General features: G+C 38.4%; 1 protein-coding gene across 1 annotated transcript in view; it reads left to right on the forward strand.

Moving 5' to 3' along the window:
- Positions 1-25272, forward strand: part of ATXN10 (ataxin 10) — a 1253568-nt gene that overhangs the window by 1110579 nt on the left and 117717 nt on the right. The window contains exon 7 of the mRNA XM_044087236.1: positions 18672-18841. Within this exon, the coding sequence (XP_043943171.1) occupies positions 18672-18841 (170 nt within the window). The remainder of the gene's footprint in view (positions 1-18671; positions 18842-25272) is intronic.

The raw sequence follows: 25272 nt of genomic DNA on the forward strand, positions 1-25272 counted from the left end.
CTTGGTTTAAGTCTATCAAGCTAGAAATTATTTTCTGTTTGAAAGACCTGGCTAAGTACAGCTCCCAGTTCATGGTTTGAAGCATCAACTTTTACTCTTGTTTATAATCAGTATTAACTAGTTCACTGAGATCACATAAGACCTCCTTGAGTTTCTACTAAGCTCGTTTAGAAGCTGATGTCCAGGTAAATTTTGCCTATTTGTTTCTGTGTGGGCGAATGAATAAGGCATCTAATTTAGATCAGAGTATTCTAGGTTTGAGTCATAGCACAATCATCAGAAAGGACCAAAGTTTCATAAGTACACTCTTCCAACTTAATATAATCCTGTATGTAGTCTGCTGGATAATCAACTGGTTGTGAGTGAACCCATACTTTAAAGAAAAGGGTACTACTTCTACCCATAGGAGTGTCAGCAGTAAAGTTAAAAAGAGCTTTATTCTCAGCCTCGCCTGTTTGAAGTTTACTTCTCATAAGTGAAAGCAGATGTCAGAGGACTTTGGCTAAGTTTGCTAACAGCTGCAAATCGAGTACAATTGTCAAATTCCACTCATGGTTCGATAAGGCATGCACCAGACCTGTTGTGTCAGTCACGGGTTTATCTTAAATGCCAAAAAGTGCAATATAGATACCTTTGGGAAAGATATCACCCACTCCTCTTACTATTTTGCTGCTATCACTTTAAAACAGATGCTGATACCTGTGTTGATAATAAGTCTTTATTTGGGCTACTGTGTCTCAGTTGTGATTAAGGAAGTCCTCCTCCCTTGCGCAGCTAATCTGTAGGGGTAAATCCTGTAGGTCCCATACAGTCTTGGTTCCTGTATGCCTTTCCTTTATTATGAATGTTTAAGCACAATGCCCCTTCTTGAATATACCTCACAAATCAACTTGACCAGCTTGAAAGATCCCAAAGATTTCTGACTGAGATAATTGACCCCAAAAGATTAAAAAAACTGTCCCTTTACTCTGTTTTGTCTAGATTCCTGAAATGTGATATCCATTTTGCTTTCAAGCCCAGAAAGTCCCCTACGATTTTTGACTTCCTCCAACCTTGCCATGTCAATGATTTGTCTTAAGACTACTGCCAAATCAATGGTCCACACCTGTTAGTGTGACAGATGCACATCCCAGCTCATTCTCTACCTTTGGAATTTCCTTGATTTGCCAAAGTGACACCTTATATACTTTCAAACCTGCTTTGGACAGTCAGGTAAAAGACCATAAATTCATGCCTATTATATGAGAAAATAATCATCTTACCAGGTAGCTAATACTCTGTTAATAGTAAGGGATGGCGTGCATAACTTCACAATGGCCTTTTGGCCATCACCTGCTTATAAACCTGTATATAACTCATTTCATCTTTTTATAATGCATTATCATACTAATGTTGATTTAATATCTGCAGTCTCTCGCTCCCATTGATAAGTTATAGATTTTGTATATTCATTATAGTAAGATTTTACAAACTTAATAAGGCTATAAAACTTGAGGTCTTTTTAGCTTTGCAAGACAAAAATGCAGCATGCATTTGGAAGGGTTCATATTACATTGTTGAACTTTCAAAAGTCCAAACGCCATGTGGTCGAATCCATATGTTCAAACTTTCAAAAGTTCAAAAACGTCAAAAAAAATAAAAAAACATAAAAAATCTACCTGACTGTTGTAAGTAGGGGGTCAAGCACCCCTGCATCCCCCACTCTTTTAATATATACCAACTCCGAGATCTCACTAAAGTGCAGTAAAGGGAAATCTTCCCTTTCCGCACTGAATGGAAATCCCCACTGACTTCTGAAATTTCGAACATATGGGTTCGAAAATGTGGCATTCAAATTTGTTACGGTTTGACAACATAATATGTATCCCATTTGTCAGAGCAGTCAGACAGTTCAAGAATTGTCAGTTTTTTCTCTATGCAGTCAAGGAATGCATCACTTTCTAGTAGCAAGCTAGCACTTATAATAAATTTAATTGGCTTTATGCTGACTACTTAGTTTATTATTCACAGTGAGCGGAGTGATCTTCGGGATGTTTTTCTGTGCCAAGGAGTAAATAAGTGACACAGTTTGTTATATCTCATTACAAATCAGGTTTGTATACTTAAAATACTTCAGCTAATTTGTCTGTGTATGCACCCAAATTAACTGATAAATTTAGTCTACAAAAGTGCATGACGTATTCCATATATCAGCAGATTTCAATACTGTCTTATGTTAAAGCAAGTACATTCTGGAAAATCTCACACATCATCCCTCTCTTCAAGGGAGGTGACTCTAATGAATATTCCAACTTCCGCCCCATAGCATTACTATCTCCTCTTGCAAAAATAATGGAGAAATGCATCCACAAACAGTTACTCAACCACCTATTAAGCCACAATCTCCTAGCTAATTGCCAACATGGTTTTCGGCCATTTTATAGTACAACCACAGCCTTACTATCATTTACTGACTCTATTAACAATAATCGCAATAAGAATACTCTTTCCTCAGCATTCTTTGTAGACCTGTCTAAAGCCTTTGACATGGTCAATCACCAACTTCTCCTCCATCGTTTAAAGTCCCTCTCCCTAGACAATTCAACCTTAAACTGGTTTACATCCTATCGGGATAATCAAAAACAGGCAGTTCTTTGGCCCAACCATCTCTCTGATCTCCTCCCTACCTCTATAGGTGTCCCTCAAGGCTCTATCTTAGGTCCTCTACTGTACTCCATTTTTATAAATGACCTTCATCTAACCACTTCTCTATCAATTTGTATTCAATATGCAGATGACACTTCTATCATTTGCTCAGCCTCAACACAGTCAGAACTTCATTCCCTCACACAAAAAACCTTCTCGACAATAGAACAATGGTTCTCAAATCACTGTCTTCTCCTTAACCCCAAAAAAACAAAACTCTTGCTTTTTACACCTACTCACTTGTCTCCCTCCCCTAATTTTACTCTTATATCTAGTAATGGTACCCTTATCTCTCCAGACCAGAATACCAAACTCTTAGGCATTACAATTGATAATCAACTAAAATTTGATACACACATTAACGCTATAATAAAATCTACTAACAGAAAATTTGGCTCTCTCTATAGAATCAAATCCTTCTTAACTCCTGAAGCTAGAAATTCTATAGCTAGAACCCACTTAATTTCTACCCTACTATATGCCTCCCCTATATTTACTAATCTTTCTAAGTTTAATCTGAACAAACTAGCAGTAGCATATAATAATATTGCCAGATTTGCCACTAACTCTCCATATAGGACTCATCACTGTCACAACCTAAAAAAAACTAGGCTGGCTTGAACTACCCCACCTAATTCAGCTTAACCAACTCACCATTGCACACAATGCCCTTTATCACCCTGACAACACTCCAATGCTCTCCACCCTCATAAAACCTTACACCAATCTGAGGAACCTACGCTCCTCTAACAAAGTATTGATTCATACCTCCTTATCTAATAACTTAGCAGGTGATTCTATATTTTCCAACTCAGTTGGAAAAATTTGGAATCAACTACCTCAACACCTCACAACCCTAACATCACTCCCACTATTTAAAATTAACCTAAAACTATTCCTATCCAACCATTGGCTCTGCTCGTGCAATAACCCTGACTAATCATCTTCATCAATAAGCCTGACTAATCTTCTTCATCTTCATTTCCTTTTTTCTCTTTTATTTGACTCATTAACTTTCCTTCTTACTTAATAAATCTAGACTACTAGAATTTCATTACTTCACTCGATTCTGATACTCCCTTTACTAAATGACATATATCTTAAATTCTCAACCTCTAATGAAATTGCTGTTAGAATAAACAAAGTTCATAACTCCTATATTCTCCAGTTCTACACTATTCTGTATTCAAATAATAAATCTAGACTACTAGAATTTCATTACTTCACTCGATTCTGATACTCCCTTTACTAAATGACATATATCTTAAATTCTCAACCTCTAATGAAATTGCTGTTAGAATAAACAAAGTTCATAACTCCTATATTCTCCAGTTCTACACTATTCTGTATTCAAATGACTTCACATCCTGTTTGGAGTGTTAGTATTCTATGTTATTCTTCTGTATATTTTTACCTGTTTAGAAGTATTGTAGCCGAACATAGGCTTATAGTTCTGTGTTTTTTTTTTGCTTATTACTTGTATAATCTGATATCTTGAATTTTTGATATTTTGCAATAATTTTTTAATCTCATTAGTAGTATTGTAGTGGAGCTTTTCTCCTCGGGCCTCCACTGAAAATGGACATGTATCCAGTTGGACTAGCCCGGTAAACAAATGTAAAATAAATAAATAAATAAATAAAATAAACATTAATTTTTTATATCACCAAACACTTGTCATTTGTTGCCCCAGCAGCATTACTGTAGCAGTACTTGTAATGTTTAAATAGTAGTTGTGAACTGGGTTCATAAGTAAGTCAAGAATGCTTAATATCGATGGAAGTTTGCCATCTGTCTTTTTTCTTGTGGTTTGGTGTTTTGAATATTCTGCTTTCTTGCTGCCATTCAGCAGTCTTAAAAATGCATTCTTTTTTATTTGAGGGGTTGGGCTTGAAGCACTTTCATGTTATTGATTTGCGGCATTCATGTAGACATTGTAGGAGATTTTTACTTTTCAAATCATTAATAGTATCATCAGTGTAATCAGCTGTACATAATGGAATTTCTAGGTGTTCTTTATTATGAATGAGGGAATAACATTGGGAATGATGGTGTTAGTAATAATGTAGGACATTTGCATATGGTTGCCCTTATTTACTTTTGTTTTCTCTTTTCCTAATTCACATGTGCTTGCTAGCAAAGCTTGTACAAAAGGGTGTCTCTGTCTTATTCTTACTCCAAGTTCTCTCGTTACCAATCAGATAGCCATAGTGCTAATACTTTCATTGCCCTTACTCTGTCATCCAAAGGGATAACTGTGTATATTTTTTTGCTTAATTTTATTAGAGTGTCTGTTTTTATTTGGCTTCATATTTCCTCAGGCACAATGATGATGATCATCATTTGATCACTGTTTTAGTAGCCTAAGCTGTATGAGAGGTATCCTGCCAAGGATCATATGTCCAACCAGCTTTCAAAGCTTTAAAGTGCCTTCCACACACCCAGTTATCCATTGTAACCTGAAAGCAAGCAAGTATAAAAGTAGATGTATAGGTGCCAAAAATCAAAACTTTCTTACCATTGAAGCTACCAGTAAGACATGCTCTTTCCTGAGTCTACAAAGGTTCAGCAGTCAGTGAGTTAATTAAGTGGGCAGGTATACTACTCTATTCGGGACTTTCCGCCAATATTTTTGTAATAAAGTTGTACCTTTTTTCTGTGATATGTCTAAAACAAGGGAGAAGTGTTTGTGTGGTACCCAGATTCTCTGTAAAGATCACCACTCATCCTATTTTTTTTCCTGCTATGAGGAGGAGCATGATACTCCGTCATCTTCCATCTGGAAATCTTACATTCCCAAAATCCTTAGATTCAGGTGAAGTTCTTTCATACTACAGTAAAATGTAAAGATATGGAGTAGCTTTCCAGTACCTTGGATGTCTCTCCTCCAAGAACAGTTTCTAGAGAGGCTTCTGCTTCTGTTTCAATACAATCTGTGCATTGGCCTTTGATAGGTGATTCTGCTGTAGACATGTCTAAGCCCTTGGGCTGCCCAGCAGCTTCTTTCTACTTGTGTGGGGTTGCTTCTTGATGAGTCATTAAGTGCTGGGAGATATGCACATTCTCCATGTCGACTCATACATACACTTTGGGCAAGGGAGAAAAATTCTTGCCAGGACAAGTAGAAATGATGGACATGCGGCATTAACAGACCTGAACTGTGGAATTAGACTCCCAGGGAGGTGACCATATATCAGAAATATTAGAGACCCCTTTTCTCGTTGGAGACTCTTAGGTAGAGGATGTATAAGTTTAAGCATACATCTGTTCCTTCAGCTCCTTCTTCCAAGAAAGTTAGGAAAGCATAAGGCTTATTTAAGGCTTTCAGTCCCTATAGTTAGGTTTTTCTCCACAGTCAAAATGAAAAAGATTCTTCTCTCCTTTAGAATCTGTTGTTCAGGAAATGGACATGCTAATGCCTCCCCCTCAGGTGTCTACGCCAAACAGTTTGGGATGTGAGGCAGATTAAAATATTTTTTTCAGATTCCCCAGGTAAAGAATTGTCCTTTTCAGACACCATTGGGTGAAAGAAGGAGTTATTTAAGTGTGAACAGAAAGAAATTCCTGAGACCCATCTGAAGTATTATCAGTTATTGCAAGTTGATTGCAACCCCTGGGTATGACTCCAGTTTTAGCAGCTCTGGAAGATGTCTTTAATGTAGCCAGAAGTTCTATGGATAGACTGCTTCCAGAAAGTCTGACAGATTATACATGTTTCCCCATTTTTTTTTGTTTTACAAGTTTCTCCAGTCTCTCAAGTTTCTTTTTAGAAATCCCAGAAATGAGTGTCTTCTAAACATTTTATGGCTTTTAATCCCATACCTTCAGATGATGATCATAGAGCCTTTAGTAGAATTCAAAGAAAGGTGTATACTACTACTTTAGCTTTCCAAACAGCTAACTGCCAAGGACATATGTCAAACTTTCAATTAATGCCTTCCAAACAACCATCCAGCCATCATAACCTGAAACACGAAAGTATAAAAGTAGATGTAAAAAAAAATAATTGCTGACCTTTCTGCGGGGAAGAATCCTGCAGCTTTTCAGAAAAAAAAGCAGTTCAGGTTTCAGCTTTGGTATAGAAGATGGCTTCTAGTAATTTAGAAGAAAATTAAATAAAATGCATGCAGAGATGTTTAAAATCAATGAAATGCAAGGAATCTATCAACTCAAGTAACAAAAAGGCTGGCAAAGTAGAATAAGCTTTAAACAGCTATTCATTGAACAGATAAAACTGCAGAAATCAGGGTTGAAATGAAGAAAAGGCTTGCTGAGCAATGAGACTTCTCAAGAAGAGCTATTTAAAAAAAAAAAATAGAGATAGAATGCATGCAACACATACCTGTGATTTAATGTTGTCTCTGAGAAACTGGAAGAAACAGAGACTTGTATTAATTTTATGAAAATGCAAATAATTTTTTATTTTACATTTCCGGCAGGACAAAAAAGCCTATTTTCAGCAGAGGTCCTGGGAGAAAAGCTCCACATAATTCAAAGTACAAATGCAAATCAAAGATAGGTAGTATCTGTTTACAATTTTACAGAAAAAGAAATTACATCTATGCACAAAAGACATAAGATACGTATATCAGACCTGCATGTCATTGGATGTACAAAGATTAACTTCATAATCAGATTATATTCCAAATTCCTGTAGAGTTAAACGAGAAAAAAAATGAGGATACAAGATTTAGATAGTCAGAGTGGAGAGCTTTGGATTAACTTGGTAGTTATGTATATGTTAAAATAATGTTTGGGGTCCCTGCATGAGCTGATCCATGTGGATGATATGTGTGTTTTCAGTAATTTTGTAAAGTTTGTTGCGCTGGTGGAGGATCTTGTATTCAGAGGTAGGGAGTTCCGTATTTTGTCTGTGTTATCAGAATACAGGGAGTCACCCGCAGTATTTTTACTTTTAGTAGTGTTTATTAGGGCCTTGTTAGTTAAATGCAGCATCTGATTATTAGAGTAATGTGTAATTAGGTTTTTTTTTTTTTGGTTGGTTAAGTATTTAGTGGGCCATGGTAAGTATAAGCAACACAGAAACAAAAAGGCCATGAGAAAACTGTGAAGACCTGTATTAGTGAAGATGCAATCCTACCAGCAGAAAAGGTTATTCCTGACAAAACTGTGGTAGAAGGGAAAAATATTAAAAATCGATGAAAGCAATGTGTTTGTGATGAATACTTTCTTCACTATACACCATACAGAAGAGAAGCAAGATTATCCCAACATTCCTGGAATGTTGAGAGGGCAGGTATGAGATTCAAGCTGCTGTGTTCAGCTGTCTTCATATGAACATTTTTTTCTAAGAGGATCAAAGACATTTCGAAATGCAGAGCAGGCTAAAGGAGGAAATAAAATAGTTTAAACAAAAATTGAACCAAAAAGCAGAAGGGGACTCTGATTCTCATTTTTCTGACAACAGCCCATAGAGTGACTTTGCCAGTAAAACCTTTCCATTGCTCAAAAGGAAAATGCTTGGGGGGGGGGGGGGGGAGCAGAGGGTCTGAATAAGAACCATCATGAGTTCATTGGATTTGAACCAGAGACTGGTGCTGAGAAGTGGAAATGATCAGGAAAAAACGGAAATGATTGAATAAATGGGAGACTGTAAAGCATCAGTCCCACTTGATAAAGGAATAGACATATGAAGTATGGCTTTGCAAGAAAAGGCAGATGTGAAAGACTAATTTTGTTGACTTTTTTAAACTTGTGGTTGAAATGTAAATTGTATACCCCACTATATGTCCATAGTGTGTAGTGCTGAAGGGAATGAAGAAATAACTGCAAGCAAAACAGTTTTTATTCTTATTCATATTTTTATAACAATTTTTTTGATGTCAACTGCATGTTATATTGTAAAGCAGTCTTGTGTAGTATGCAGTCAACGGTATTGTAAATGTGAGGCGAAGGGAATGTTATCAGCGATTGCTGCACATGTTTAAAGATATTAAAGCAAGAAAGTACTTATATGCAGGCTGTACACTGTAAACCATTGAAGGCTAGACAGAAGCAAGAATGTTAATATAATGCAGTAATCTTGGGCTGCTGGTGTAGGGGATGATGTGTAAATATGTATTGATTTTATTAAATGTGGAATTAAGATAATTTACCTTCATTTTACAGGGGGTGAATGTGAATGTGTAGAATAATGTCTTGGTTTGAGGTGTAGACATTTTTTTAAAGCAAATAGGCTTCAGAAATGAGACAAGCTGATAAAAGGCATAGGTTCATAGGTGTGTACTATTAGTGGCTGACAAGATTAGCCTGTAAAATTTCCCTGGCATTGTGCAGCCTGACATTAGTTCCCAGTGCCTCTATCAAGTAGTGCCACTGGAGTGATCCCCAGGGTGAATTTCAATTTCCCATCCACTCATCAAGATTTCTCTTGAAGAGGGCCAGTGAGGTGTTCTGCTTGACATGTATAGGAAGTCTATTCCAGAGCATGGGCAGTCTGTGGGTTATGAACCTGTCTCTACAGCATGTTCTGTTGATTGTGGTAATGAGGTTGCGGTCTCTGGAGCGTGTGGTGTGGAGTGATTGCGATTTCTTTAGATATAGTGATTGTATTAAATGCAGAATTAAGATAATTTCCCTTCATTTTACAGGAGTGAATGTGTAAAATAATGTCTATGAATAATGTTTATGAATAAGAACAAGTAACATGGAAAATAAGTTAATTGCATCTACAAAGGAAGTCTGTGCGTGCAGGCAGTTGGCCGGAATAATTCTCTACATTGTGCTCTGAGTGAAATTTATAAAAAATTGTTTCATGCATCTGGTTAGTTTGTTTTTCTTATTGCTCACTGCTTTTACTTGGAGACAAGGTGTCTGTGTGCAGGCAGTTAATCTTGAGAGGTCTAATAAATTGTTCAGTGAAAAAATAACTTTTGAAACTGTGGAAAATGAAAAAGTAGTAGTAGCATCCCCAGCAGCTGTAATGCTTTAATGCATTGAATGAACCATTGGCACTGCTCTTTTCTTAAGGCTAAAATTTACATGAATCGTGCAAGCAGTTTTTCAAATCTGGAAGGGGAATAGAATTAAGAAAAGAACAGATAGCAATCAATGTAAGTGGGAACACTGGCTACAGTAGTGTGCACTTTAGTGTGGGTAACTTTATAATTTTAAATTAGATAATGCCTCAGGGTGCAGCTATTGATTTTCAGCAACTAGTCCTAACTTGAGGCGGTGAACCTCATTTGTTGAAACTGTACATAATTTTGTGTGTTTGTTCTAAGCTAAAAGGGGCTGGGGGTTCTGAAATTATGTTTAGCTTTTCATTGAAGCAAAATGTTTTCAGAAAAATGGGTTCAAATGGAGATGCAACTTCAGAAAAGATTAGCCTGTCTGACAATGTGTACATGTAAGCCAAAAGTTGAAAACACTTCTGCATGATGTGCCCCTTTGTTTTTCAATATTGTTTGTTGCAATGGGAGAAAAAGTTTGTTTTCAGCAAGTCCAGCATTCCCCTTGGCAGTTATATGCTTGTTTTTTGGATGACATATTTATAGCTTGGGATGTTTGTGAGAGTGAAGTGCAAATGTTTGTGGATTATTTGAACTCTAGTACATCCTTCTTGTAGTTTACTTATAATTGTGACAAGGGATGCATTAGTTATTTAGATGTTTTGGTTTCAAAAGATTTGGAAAAAAGAACTATTGTTCGTTCTATTTTCAGAAAGGCTACTTATTCGAATTGTTTTCTGCATTATGATAGTTGCCACCCCCAACATCAAAAATGAGGGATAGTTAAGGGGCAATGTGTCAGGCTAGCTCTGATGATTATATGTTGGCAGGGAGTGTAACAACCTATCAGATATGTTTGTGGCTAGATCATATCCCATAGATCTCATTACTGGGATTTTGGTAGAAGTTTCTAAAAAAAGCAAAGAGGGGAATGTATTGCCAATACTTGGTCAGTCTTTTAATGAAGTGAACAAGAGGGAGAAATATAACAAAGATTTCTCCTGTTCATTTATTACTAAGTATACACAGGAGTATAAATTTAGTTATAGGACTTTAAGAAATAGGTGGAAAATATTCCAGTGTTTTGATTGGCTATTAGACATGGTAAGACTTAAGTCTAGAATTGTCTTTAGGAGAGGGAGATCTTTAAAAGAAATGTTGGAGAATGAAAATCAGTCTGGGGTTTTGACTAACAAGAAGAAAGGCACATTCAAATGTGGGTATTGTGCCCAGTGTAAATATATTTTGGAAGCAGCTGTGGTGAAGGTTAATTAGATGGCTGTGTATACTTCCTTTCTTTGCACCTGCAATTCTATGGGTCTTATCTACCTTGCTAAATGTAAGAAATGTGAGAGATTTTATGTAGGTAAGACCAAGTGTAAATTCAAAGAAAGGATTTATGAAAACGTACATGATATAAAAAACAAGCAACTTAACAATTCTCTATACAAATGTGATTAAGTATCCCAATCATGCGTTTGTATTTTTTGGGATAGATACGGTTTACAAAAATCCTCTACGTGGTCCTTGGGCTGAGTTAATTGAATGCAAAGAAGCCTTGTGGCAACTTAGGCTGAATGCTTGTATGCCACCAGGCTTAAATGAATTTATTTGTATTTCCAGCATTGTAAAGCTTTTTTTCATATGAAGTGTGATTTAAGCTTGTTTTTAAATGATTGTCTGTGTATTTATTTACAGAGCAGTATTAGTTTTTATATGATTATGTATAAATGGATTATAAAATTATTGGTGCTTTATATCATGTGACTTTAGAAGGAGGGTATTTAAAGTGTGTTTGGGCAGTTTAAAATGGATTCTGAGGAAGTCTTTGTACAACCTTGATGAAAGCGCTTAATCCTTTTTGTGTTGCTGTGACAGTGCCTTCTTGTGCTTCATTTGTAAAATCCCAGCTTACTCTGCTGAATGCTTTCTCTGCACCAAGATCTCTGGATCATCAGTGGTGTAATCATAGTTTAAAATTGAAATGCGCTTATATGAAGTCTTTAAAGTCATTAGGTATTACAGCCACCACACAGTTTTTTTTCCAGGATGTTGATGCCTCCCCTTCTTTTAAAATACTGCTGCATAAAACCTTCAATATCTTTATCACTTTCTTCCCTCCTAACTTCCACAAGAAAGATGTATGCCTGGAGACTTTCCTGCAGATTGACTATACATCACAGTTTTTCTCACATCTCCTCCTGTCTTAACTATTGGTTGATGAGACTGTCTACCTCTAGCCTTGGCATATTTAAGTCTTCCATAAATTTCTATTTGTGCTTTTTCTTGATTTTTGCACTTCTTTGGATTGTATACATGTTCATAAAAGTTCTGTAATATCTTGAATTCCTCTGCAGCATCTCTGGTTATGTTTCTTGTTATATGCTCCATAAGTTTGGAAACAGCCCTTTCTACTTTCTGTTGTCTACATTGTTGTGTCAAAAGTTTTTATGCACTGGAGTTATCAAAAAAAAACAGTTGCTTATAGGTTCATAGGTTCATACTAGGCTATCTGCCCTAGGGCATTTATAAGCCTAGCCAGAGTGTGTTTGGCTTTCGCCACCCATTTTAAATTAATTTTGCTATACCTTTTTTTGAGGTTAGTATACTGTGCCTCTGTCTAACAGTGACACAGAAGTGATAGCTGGGGTAAACCTACAATCTCCCATCCACTCATCAAGATTCCTCTTGAAGAAAGTCAATGTGGGACTCTGTCTAACCTGGACTGGGATTTTATTCCAGAGTCAAGGGAGCCTCTGGGTTATGAATCTGTCCCTCCAGCATGTCCTATTTATTTCAGTGCTGAGGTTCAAGTCTCTCGAGCGCGTAGCTCAATGGGATTTGGATTTTCTGAGGTGCAGCATGTCCATTAATTCCGGGTTGGACATGGCTTTATACGTCAGGCACAGATCGCCTCTGAGCAGGCGGTATGCCACTGAGTAGAGCTGGAGTTTCTTTAACCGGGCAGCATATGGCATCTGTTTGAGCCCTTCGATCCTCTTCGTGAGGTACTTTTGGGGCCTTTCCAGTTGCTGCGGGTGTCTGGTAAGGTACATCCCAAAAGGGACATTGTACTCAATTATGGGCCTGATGAGGGATGAGTAAAGAGGCACGATGACTTCCCCTGATCTAGATGTGAATCCCTTCATGATTAGGTGGGCTATATAAAATGTTTTTCTGACAACTTTGGCCATGTGGTTGTCAAATGAGAGATCGCTATCAACTTGGGTCCCCAGGTCGTCCCTAATGACTTCTTCTGTACTCAATGGATTACCACCTATGTGGTAATTTGTGGGCACTTTGTTTTTGCCAAAGGGGATGACTATACACTTTTTGGCATTTAGCTTGAGGCCATGGCTCTAGCACCAGTTGTCTGTTTCTATGAGGCCCTTTTGGAGGATGCTTGTGTCGGCTGGAGAGTTGATTATGGCGCCCAGTTTGCAGTCATCTGCGAACTTGGTCAGCCACAGTCCTTCCGTGTTGGTCTGTACCTCCGAGAAATATATACCGAACAAGAGAGGTCCCAGGACTGAGCCTTGTGGGACGCCACTTGTAACTGGTTTGGAGTCTGACATGGCTCCAGCAATTCTAACCATGTGGGTTCTGTCCTTGAGGCAGTTTGCAACCCATCTAGTGACATATGGATTTATATTTAAGCTGGTGAGCTTATCTATAATGCCCGAGTGGGGTATTGTATCGAAGGCTTTTGCGAGGTCCAGGTAGACTGTGTGGACCAACTTCCCCTCGTCAATGGCCTTGGTGACTGTTTCAAAGAAATCAACCAGGTTTAAGAGGCAGGATCTGCCCTTAACAAAGCCAAACTGGGTAGGATCCAGTGTCTGTAGGTCCCCAATATCTTTATTTATGAGGTCCATGATGATCCTTTCCATAGCTTTGCAGACCAAGCTAGTCAGGCTTATGGGGCGATAGTTTCCAGGATCCGTTGAGGCACCACCTTTGTGGAGAGGGACTACTGTTGCTGTACGCCACTCTTTGGGTAAATATCCTGTAGTAAGGCTAAGATTGAACAGTAGTTTTATGTTTGGGTTTAGCTCTTCTTGGAGTTCATGTAGGATGCAGCCCGGGACACCATCTGGTCCCATTGATGCTGTGTTTTTTGCTTTGGAGAAGGCGGCTCTTACCTGAGCATCTGAAATGTCAGGGGGGCAGCACTCTGTTGGGATAGATATTTGCCCTTTTGGTGGGGAGGGGGGGGGAGAAGTTTGCACTGAACCTGTCAGCTAGGATGTTGGCAATGTCTCTGGGCTCGGTGTATTTTTTGTCATTTTGGACTAATTCTGAGCATATCTGGGAATTCCCACCCAGGTTCCTAACATAACTAAAGAAAGCCTTGTGATTATCCTTCGTGTCCTGTGCAAGTTTTCTCTCGAAGCTGCCCTTAGACGATTTTATGAGTGCCCGTAGTTTTTTGCTAATACTGATCAGAGATACCCTCCCTTTTTGGGATTTTGCTCTATCATGTAGTAGCTTCCTCCTTCTATTGTATAGTTTGTTTATGGCTGGGGTCCACCAGACAGGACGTCTGCCTTTGGAGGATTGGGTCTTGGTTTTATTTGGGATTGCATGATCCATGCATTCCTGAAGGTGTTCATAGAATGCGTTTATAAAGGATTCTGCGGTCTGGGCCGTATTTTCCACAGGCCTGGGGGCTTTGAAGGATTCCGCCTCGGTTTTGAGGCATGTGAAATTTGCTTTAGAGAAGTTTTTCACTGTGGTTTTCTGGGCAGGGGGTGGGGTCGGGATATGAATATTCAGTGAGATTAGTTTATGGTCTGATCTTACCAGTGAGGGATACACTTCTGGTCTGGAGCATAGTTTCCCCATGTTGGTGATGATCAGGTCCAGTATGTTTTCCCCTCTTGTGGGAGTGGTAACAAGTTGTTCCATAGCATTTGAGTTTATAAATTCTAGGAACCTTTGGGCTAGGGTGTTGGAGCTAGAGTAATGCTCCCAGTCTATGTTTGGGTAGTTGAAGTCGCCCAATATAATGGTGTTTGGAGAGACCTTCATATTTTCCAGTATTCTCAGGAAGGCCGAGTGGGGTTCCTGTGTTTGGGAGGGTGGTCTGTAGCAGGCTATAAACTGGAAGGCAGTTTTACCCACTGTTAGTTGCACATGGATAGTCTCTGATGCTTCGTGCTGTCCCACCAACCTGGAGGTGTGGGTATCTTTGAGGAATATATATACTCCCCCTCCTTTTGTGGTTCGGTCCAAGTTTTGGGGCCGAAAAGCATGGTATGAGGTATAACCTGGTAGTGCTGGGGTGCTCTCGGGAGCCTTGAACCAGGTTTCTGTTACTGCACAGATATCGATGTTCTCCATGCTAAGGAGAGTTTCGAGTGCGTGCATCTTGAGGTTTAGACTTCTGGCGTTTAGTAGCATTACTCTTAGTTTCTTATCCCTTGTGATACCTATGGAGGTGGGTTTGTCTTTTGAGCCTTGCCTAAAAAAGGTACTATGGGAGTAGCAAGAGCCTTTGCCAATATCCGAAAGCCCAGGGGTGACAGGTGCAAGCCGTCCCTAGCGAAGCATCGTGGCTTGTCGAGCATGTCATCCCAGGCTGACAGGCATTGGATCCCCTTTGAATGACACCAATACTTAAGCCAATTGTTGAAATTGATCATCTTGTCTTCAGATTGTGGCATCATTCTTGGTGAGGGTAAGATGCTACTCAAGGTCAGGGTCATACCGGCCTGGGCTACATGCTCAGAGAGCTCCTCTATGTTTTCATGTAGTCCAGGGAGGTACATTTCAGGTCATTCACACCAGCATGGACAATGACTGAGTCATATTTGTACTTGCCTTGGAGTGACCTGAGTGCTTGTGTTGTGGCGGATCCTAGCACCCGACAGGCAGCTCACCGTGACCTTCTCCTTGTTCAGCCTGGTGAGCGAGACGTCAGTGTGCCTGACGATAGAGTCACCTATTACAAGTGTATCAGGTGTGTTGTTTAGCCTTAAGGGCTGTGACTGTTCGGCACACTGGCTTTGTGAGCTATGTGTTGCACGTGTTTTGTTTTGGGGTAGCGGTTGCTTGGGTGTCTGCTTTGGAGGTCTCTTCTGCTTAGGCAGATTTTTATTTAGAGCCTCCGAGTATGTTTTTGTGTGTTTATGTGTTTGGTTTGTTGTCATGGTAGGTCTATGTGAGACTGGAATTGTAGTGAGTGTGGTTTCCTTCTCCTCCTGACTGGTTACGCCAGTACTGAGTTGAGAGAGCTTAGCCTCCAGTTTGGCTATATGGTTGCATCTCTCACATGTGTTGGAATTTGTTGGGAGGAGAGGGTTGTCTGTGTACATGAGGCAGTTGTAACATTGCCTCAGGATTCCCAGATTCACCAGCTGGACTGGAGAGGAGATTGACAACTGACCTTTGGACATGCTAGAATAGTATTGGGAATTCCTTTATAATTGAAAAAAGGGCCAATGGGGAACAAGGTACTCAAGGGGAGTTTGTGAGGGTGTAGTGCTTTTAATTTTTTAGAGCTGACTTATATAATTGCTTTAGTGAGCAAGTGCCAGGTAACTTAAATGCAATGTGTTGCAGGTAACTTAAATGCAAAAACGACAAACCGTAACTTTCTTTCAAGTGAAACAAGGAAATAAGTACAGTAAGCAATGCAGATATCACTAGGGATCCACAGAAGTGCTAAAACAGCAGTCTTTGTTATCCAGGTACTTCCTTATTTTCTCTTTAGCACTTGCAAATTTGTTTCTTCATATTCTGAGATTCCCCTTATTTTGTAGTACTTTAACCTTTGTCAGCCTTTCTAAATAATTCTTATTACTTCTTAATCAGATCTCGATCTCTCTCTTATTTCTACCCTATTTTTAAACTCCACTTTCATTTTATTCAACTGACTAGCTGTAACATTTGGAGTATTATCTATCTTCCGTAATAACTTTCAGATAATTTCCACTACCCATTCCTTAAATTCCTCTCTTTTTAGCAAGTAGGTGCGAAAGCACTATTGTCTCATCTCTATTTCATTACATTGCATTGGTGCATGGTCTGAAATAGTTAATGCATGTGTACCAAAGTTCAAAACTGTCAATTAAATGCACATGTTCCTGTGAAATATAATTCTGTCAAGTCTTGCTAGTTATTGTACCTTGGGGAATAATATGTAAATTCACCCCAAGTTCCTGCTATTGAATTGACATCTTTCATACCAAATATTTTCATAACTTTCTTCAGAAATCTACCCTCTTTTGTTATATTTTCTCGTCTAGGCCCCACAGTTACATTGCTAGTTACAAATCAAATTCCAGTCCCTACTTTTAAGTAATATTCCCTGCTGAAAGCTGATTATTTCTCCCAACAAATTTCAAGCCCCAAAGTAGCCATTTTACATGAAATATAAATGCATGCCAGCATAATCCTCATCTCTTACCCATAGCCCCTTGCTACTACAAAACTGCCATTATTATTTTTTTTCCTTTTCTGTCACTACTGTAGCTCCTCTAGTAATTAAATACTCCTTTTTTCCCTTTGTCCCTGATATTCTGCAGAATATCCATCCTAAAATTCTTTCTTTATCAAATTTGCATGATCAGTTATTTCCAAATGTGTCTCCTATACCACCGCTATTTGCACTTCTTAATTTAATTAAGTATTCTTTCCATTTTGTCTGCACCTATGAGACCAGTCACATTCCAAGATAATATGGAAAGTGTAGCCACTATGGTAGGAAGCCATTATTCACACCTATTATATAGGGCAGCTTTTTAAAATGTCTGTTTCCAGCTTTTGTGATGCATGCACCCATTGACATTTGGCAGGTTAATTTTTTATACAGTTTTTTCTTATTATCAACATTGGAACCTGTGTCACATTTTACAAGACATTTTGTTTTAATAAAAACCCTCAAACTGAAAGCCAAACTCCCCCATAACTTGTTAACTTAATACAAACACACACACACATATGTACACCTTCAAATAATTTATGCCAAAAGTGGTTTTAAAGTTTACTTTTAATCATTCTGGTCATTTCCCTGTATTGTTTCCAGAACCAAAAAATAAGGAAGAGAAAATTCTTTATACACTGGGTGTCCACAGAGAACTCGGATACTACTTTGACAGAGCAAAAGACACTATTGAAATTCTAATCAGTGCTTTTCTTTTGAAGGTCGTATCAAAGCAGATTACATGCAAACTTGGATCCCATTCTGTTGAGCTTACAGCTACTTCTGTAATTTGGAAGGTAGTGGACTCTTGAAATATTCTAAGAGCAGCAGCTTGGTCTTCTGTTCATATTTTTACCAAGCACTATAAAATTGACGGTTTCTCTAGGACTAGGATCAGGTTTAATAGAAGTATGCTCCAGTGGCTCCTGGATTCTAATTCTTCACCCTTCTCACTTTTTTATCTAAGCATTGCTATTTGTCTCGTATAGCTTAAGGTACAGTTGTGCAAGTAAAAGCATAGCAGGAGATGTTGGAATACATCACTGTTGCAGTGCAAGAACTGTCCCTCTTTCCACTTATTGCTATTTGCCAGGGTAGGTATACTTCACCTCTTCTTCTGGTACATATTAGTTTGCAAGGTTCTATCCTTGATAGTTTCTGAGGCAAGAAAACTCTGATTTTTGGCATCCATATGTCTACTTTTATAGCAGCTCACTCTCAAGTTCCTATAGATGCACAAACTTGTGGGAGGGTGCCTTAAAGCTTTGGAAGCTTGCCAGAAGTCCATTCCTATGCAGGATACATTCTGTATATCTTGGGTTACTGAAAAGGTAATGTATTGAACATCTACTGCTATGATAAGTTTACTTACACAACTGTAGTTTTTGCTAACTGCAAATCCAGTATTTAAAATATTGAAGTCAAATTAGACAGGTTAGGATAATGATAGGGTTGCTTTGTTTTATTTTGTTTCATCTTTCTTTGAATGAAAATTGGATTTTATTAAACGGTAAGTGCAATTTGTTTTATGTCTATTTTGATACCTTTACAATAAGATTAAAATCCAACATTTATTTTTCTCTCCATAGAAATCTTGCAGCAGACGCATTTAATTGGTAAACTCGGTGGAAATGTATTTAGCATCTCTCATTCCCCATCTAGAGTGGAGCAAGTCCTGCATCCTGCTGAAGGCTTTAAAGCACATGTAATCCGCCTGATTGGAAATTTATGCTACAGAAACAGAGAAAATCAAGACAGGGTAAAGAGTTTACATTAGAATAACGCCACCACAATTTTCACTTAGATTAGGCATATAAATAGAGAATTAATAAATTAATGAATATAAGAAAATTATTTCTTCAGTTCTATTTTGATTGTAACAGTACATAAGGTGCATTATGAAAAGAATAATAGCAAGTGTAATTGCAGTTCATAAATGTACATAAGTAAGATGAATGTAGAAAAGTTAAATATGAATAATATTACAGAGTTAATTACAGAAATGCATATATACAGGCAGTTTGGTATATGTGTACATATTATAAATTATTCAACCCTTCATGTATGAATGTGCATAATTTCAAATCTGTGCTCTTCAAGAATACTTGTGATATTTCATAACGGTTTAATCCAGAACTATGCAGCATATCAGTATACAGTGTGAAAGTTTCTTATTTATCACTAGTAACCTGCAGATATTTGAGGCATATTGTACTCATTCAATAAACCATTTATTTTAAGTACATTATTATAAGTTCATAGACAGGTACTAAGTTAGCTGGCCTTGTGGGCCATTTTAAGCCTAGCCAGTTTTACTTTTTGTGCTCAAAATAACCTTTCCCATTTGCTTGTAGATTGGCCTTATCCATCCCATGATCGATAATTATATATCAACCCTAGGTGAACTGGAATCATACCCTAGATAATCTGAGGGGACCCATGCATGGGATAAAACATTTAGGAGCTGCTTCTGTCCACTAGTTTTACAGGGGCAATCCTTGAGTAAATTTCCATTTCTCGTCCATAGATCTAAGTTGCACTTTTGAATATGGACAAGGATGAACTTTGATGTGGATGGGAGTCTGTTCCACAGCAGTGGTATTCAATGTGTGATGTAGCTGTCCCCTACAAACCATTCTGTTGATGTTGCAGAAGAGGTTTAGATGCCTAGACTGAGTATTTCTGATGCCATTTGACTTGCTGATATGCAGTAGATCCATCAGTAATGGTTATTTTTAGACATGTTTACATCCCTGTTTTAAAATACTCATGTTATCAGTTATCCATTCATTTAAATATCATGCCATACCTGGCATTTTAGCGGTCAAGTTCTGTAGACATGTCTTTTGTTTGTAGTCAGATACCTTTATGTGAATGTGGTTTCTTACATGTTTTATTTATTTGTCTGTTTTTTTTTTGGGGAGTTGATCTTAAAATCTGTTCTCTTATGGAATATGTTTAAAATCAGTGATTTTGTGAAATTAACGAGAAATACCAAGAGAAAAATGTGTCAACTCTCTCTAATTTCCTTTGAAGGACTTTATGAATCTCCTGCAAGGTTTTCAGTGGAAAAAAATTGGTGTATAAGCTGTTGTGATATAGTAATGTTGTTTAGTTGCGTCTTTGGTATTAATAAGCAAGAAATTTATGTTTGGACTGTACCACCTTGTGTATAGCCAGTGCACCAACATGTGAGGTAATTCTTTTCAGTAAAGTTTGAGCTCCCCACAATAATATGTTTGCTGTTGAAAAAAATGAGGGAAAAAAAAACAGTGATGTGGTCTTTCAAAAATTGGAGAAGTTTTTTCTAATGCAATTCTGCTAATCAGAGACTGACTAAGGGTAGTATTCATAGTCATTGTGATTAGCTCTATCAGTAATTATCACAGGCTGCACCTGAGTGTAGTTGGGTACTGTTTAGAGACATCAGCTGCACTCAGGCACAGATGTTTGAAGACATCTGAGATATCACTTCGCAAATGAATAATGAGAATTAATTGAGGAATATGTGGAAAACTGGCACTGAGTAGTTACCAAAAAAAAAAAAAAAATCAGTTACATTTTTTTCCATAGTTTGTAATTTGAAAAGATGTCTGCTTTCACTGCCAGCTTAGCTGTCTTCCATTCTGAGGTGATGCCAAAACTAGCTGTTTCCAGCAGCATGTACCAAGTGAAAAGGAGAAAATATAGGTGAAGACTGATCCTTCTGAACTTTGTTGTTTGGGAAATCATGAACAGAAAAATAGTACGGGCTTTTGAGAGTTTGTATGACATACAGACTGGGACTGGGAGAGGCATAGCCTTTCTGTACCTGTGGATGCCAAAGAATGCGTAGCGTTTACCATATGTGCTACAGGGATCTTCCAGAGACAAACTGGGGCATGTTAGGTATCTCTTAGACTTTTGTTTGAGTATACTTTAGCATTTCCTAAACTACAACTCATACTTCTGGATTAATACATATATTTTCCAGTGTCAACTCAGCCCGAGTACCATTCATGCATTCTGTGGGATGGCATGTATTCCTGAGGTGCTTGGTGCAGTAGACTGCACCCATGCTACCACTCTGGGAGTGATACTGGAAGAGGAAGGGCTACCATTCCATCAACTACCAGGTAGTCTGTGATGCATGGGGGTGTACACCAACATGTTAGTCTAGCATTCTGACATTGACCATGATTCCCATATTTGGCACACAAGCTTACTTTACCACCTCTTTCTGTATGGTAGGATTCCTCATAGTCACCTTGTTGATAACTACAAAATATCTTAATGTTTATAACCATAGGTATTGCAGTATCTGTAAAGTCATATAGGCAGTACCGAGTAATCACCCTTCTCATTTTTGTTGCGTGGCCCATCTCTCTTCTGTTTTGAAGGTGGCACAGTTTACCCAATTTGAACAGTGGGTAATGACATGAGTCTGTAACCACCATGGAGCTGCTGAGGAGCAGTTAAACACCACCCTATCCCAGACACAGATATAGTCATGGATCAAGTATTTGTCCTGCATAAAGCCCATTTCCATTGCTTGGCTGATTCTGGGAGTGCCCTTCAGTTATGACCCTGTTGCCTTCTGCACACCATGATCATGTGTTGGTCTGGTGTGTAGCTAGCACAGCCAGTCAGAGATATTAGTAGTGCAGCTTCCTTCTATCACTCCCTCCATGGTAATGGTTGCCAGCCAATGGTAGTAACAGAGCAACCCCTTTGACAGGCTTGTGCATGATGTACAGCTACACAGGGAATGAGGCAGTGTCTAGTTCACAACTATGGGCCATAACATTCACTCATTGTATGTGAAAAAAATTCAGACAAATAATAGTTAATGTATGCATTGTTACTTATGGCCCTTGCTGAGTGATGCATGGTCAACTTAAACTGCACATCAAGATAGTTTATATATATATCAGCAAAAAATGTTTTCTTTGATAAATTTTGTATAAGCCACCATTTGTACGGTGCTGAGGGTTAAGTGACACAATTGTTAGTTTGGCAAAAAAGGCAAAGTTTGACTGAAGTATGTAAAAGCAAATGTTAGATATATTTTTCACTGCAGTGTCCAAAAGAGTGTATGATGAATAGTACTGCGTTGAACCTGCTTCCATTGAGTCAGATTGTCAGTCAGAAGTGCAGGCATTTATTTTTATTTATTTGCTTCTTGTTTACCAGGAAAGTCCATTGGGTCAGAAGAACCCATTTTCAGTGGAGGCTCGGGGAGAAAAGCTCCACAGTACAAGATGCAGATACAATACAAATAGCTAATAAAATACAATCCAAATAAAAAGAAAAAACTCCAACAGGACAAGTTGAGATTACAATGAAATGCAATTCAGTCACAAGGAAAATAATAAATACAAAAGTTGAGATGAACTTGTAGCAGGAACATCATTGAGCAATAGTGAGCCTACATAATCAGGTTTAGATAACTAAATACATGGCTAATTGTGACTATGATCTCTACAGTCAGTAATACAATTCAGTACACTCAGTAACAAGAGAATAGTAAATACAAGTGTTTAAATGAACATAAAGAAGGGGCATCATAGAGCAGTTATGAGCCTCTACAATCACAGGTAGTTATATAAATAACTAATATGGAGTATGATATCCACATACAGTGGTACAATTTTCATAAAACAACACAAGACAATGATGTCAAGACAAAACAAGCCTACATATTTTAGGGGGGCTTGGTGCAAGTACATTTGCAACATGAAGAGAGGTAGGTAAAAAGGGAACTTTTGAAGAAGGAGGGGTTTGGAGTTGTTCTGAAGGTTGGAGACAAGTTGTTCCAAGTTTTGGCTATAGAGTAAGAGCAGAGAAGCTGGCTGGGTGGGAGGTTAGGTTTGTGAACTTGTAAGAGCGTTTGGTCCTCTGATCTAAAGAGTCTATTTTGGTGGTAGTAGTGGAATGTTGAGCTAAGGGCAAGACAGTCTTGGGGATTGAAGAGTGTTTTGTGAGCTGTGATTGGTTGTAAATAGAACAGGTAGGTAGTTCTAGCCAGTTCAGTGATTTTAAGGCAGAGCAGTGATGGTTGGAGTATTTGGAGTTGGTTACGAATTTAGCGATTTTATTGTAGCATCCTTCAAGTTTATTTTTAGAGGAGTTTTGGATGTTTGTAAGTAGAGGGGTGCTGTAGAGGAGAAGGTAATAGGTATGCAGAGGCTAAGGTTCTTCTTGTGGAGGGGCTTAGGAAGTGATTGTGCCTATAAAGGGTTCCAAGTTTACAGTGTGTTGTATGAATGGTTTGTTGTATGTGAAGGTCAAATTTCATGTGCTCGTCAATAGTGACCCCAATGAGTTTTGTGTATGTAACCACTTCTATTAATGATTTGTTAAGAGAGAAGATAGTAAAGTCAGTCTTGCTTAAGGGGGTTGTTTTCTTGGGGGTGAAGAGAATGATTTTAGATGTGTTAGGATTTAGGGTAAGATGTTTGTTATGCATCCAGGATTCTGCGGAGGAAAAGGCATTTTGAGTTAGTATAAGTAAGCTGAAAACAGAGTTAGCAGAGCAGATGATAGTGGAGTCATCTGTGTACTGGATGATGAGTCCTTGGTTAGTGATGAGTGGAAGTTCTGTATGAATATGCTATGTAAGTCTGGTCCAAGTATGGAGCCTTGGGGAATGCCAGTGGTGGTGTTTAGGAAAGGAGAGAAGCCATCTTACAGCTTGTCGTCTTTCATGTAAGCAACTGGAGAACCAGGTTAGGGTGGGTGGGACAGACCGATTGCAGAGAGTTGGGAGATTAGAAGAGGGTGATAAATGGTGTCAAAGGCTGTGGCTAGGTCAAAGAAGAGAGCTGAGACAATTTTACCAGTATCATGGGCTCTGTTTACAGTTTCCATAAAAGAGAGAAGGGCAGTGGTGGTACTATGTCCAAGTCTGAAGCCATGTTGTAAGGATAATCGTATTTGGTTGTCCAGAAGGTATTGGAGAAGTTGGGAATTGATGCATTTTTCTAAGGTTTTGGAGATAGGAGAGAGAATAGCAATGGAATGGAAGTTAGTGATGTTTGTATTTTTGCCTCCTTTGTGGAGAGGAAGGATGAATGCCTTTTTCGAGACTTTGGGAACATAGGGGTTTATTAGTATGCTTACAGGGAAAGAGATACTATCAGTGGCAGTTTTTAGGTACTCTGAGGATAGATTATCTGGAGCATTAGAGCAGAGTTTGAGCTTATGTAGTAGATGTTTTATAGTTGAGGTTAGGATGAATAGGGGTGGGTGGTATGTTATTTTGAGAGATGGGATTGAGTATGAGAGGGGGAGTGGGTAGAGGATTCAAGTGTGGATGTTTGATTAGTGCAGAAATTTAATTTTGCTGTGATGTCAGCTATGGAGTTGGTAAAGAAGGAATTGAAACTGGTTGCTAGACTTGCAGGTAGTGGGCAAGGATTGTTTCTTTGTCTGGGTTAAGTAATGAGGTTATGGAAGTCCAGAATTTCTTTGGATTTTGCTGGTGGTTGGTTTGCAGTTTTAAGTGATGGTCTTTTTTTATCTTTGTTGACAATTTTTTTTTTACATGGTTGTCTAGCTCTCTGAATTTTAGAAGGTCTGGGGTATTTCTGTGTGCGTGCCATAACTTCAATATTTTGTCTCTGGCATGCATGAGAATCCAGGTGGATTTGGTAAGCCAAGGGGCATGGTTATTTTTTATCCGCTGTACATGTATAGGTGCAAGGCTATTTAGGGTATTCATGAAGGTGGTATTGAACAGCATCGTCTAAAGGGAGGGATTTTAGTAAATCCCAGTTGATTGCTTTTAGAATATTCTTGAAGGTGATTGGGTTGAATGAGGACAGGTTCCTTGTTTGTCTCTATTGATTCTGGCATTGGCTGGATGGGGAGGCTCATTTAATAAAGACTGGGAGATGATCTCTGAGGCTGTTTGGGAGTGTACTGGCTGAAGATATTTTGCTGGGGTTAGAAACTAGAATCCAGTCCAAGATGGTTCCTTTGTCTGTCTCTTTGCTTTACCTGGTGGGGGAGGCTATAAGCTGGATGAAGTTGTTGAACAGATTGATGTTAGAGGATGTGTGGTTAGAGTTTAGTTGAAACCAGTTGATATTTTTCTTGCCTAGTATGATCGTCTTATTTTTAATTTTGGTGGAAATCCAGGCTAGGATATCAAGTATCGGAATGTTGTTTCTGGGGGGTATGTAGAGGGCTACTATACAGAGTTTCTTG

Source organism: Protopterus annectens, chromosome 11.part0, assembly GCF_019279795.1.
Source record: "Protopterus annectens isolate FY-2018-M chromosome 11.part0, PAN1.0, whole genome shotgun sequence".
NCBI lineage: Eukaryota > Metazoa > Chordata > Ceratodontiformes > Protopteridae > Protopterus > Protopterus annectens.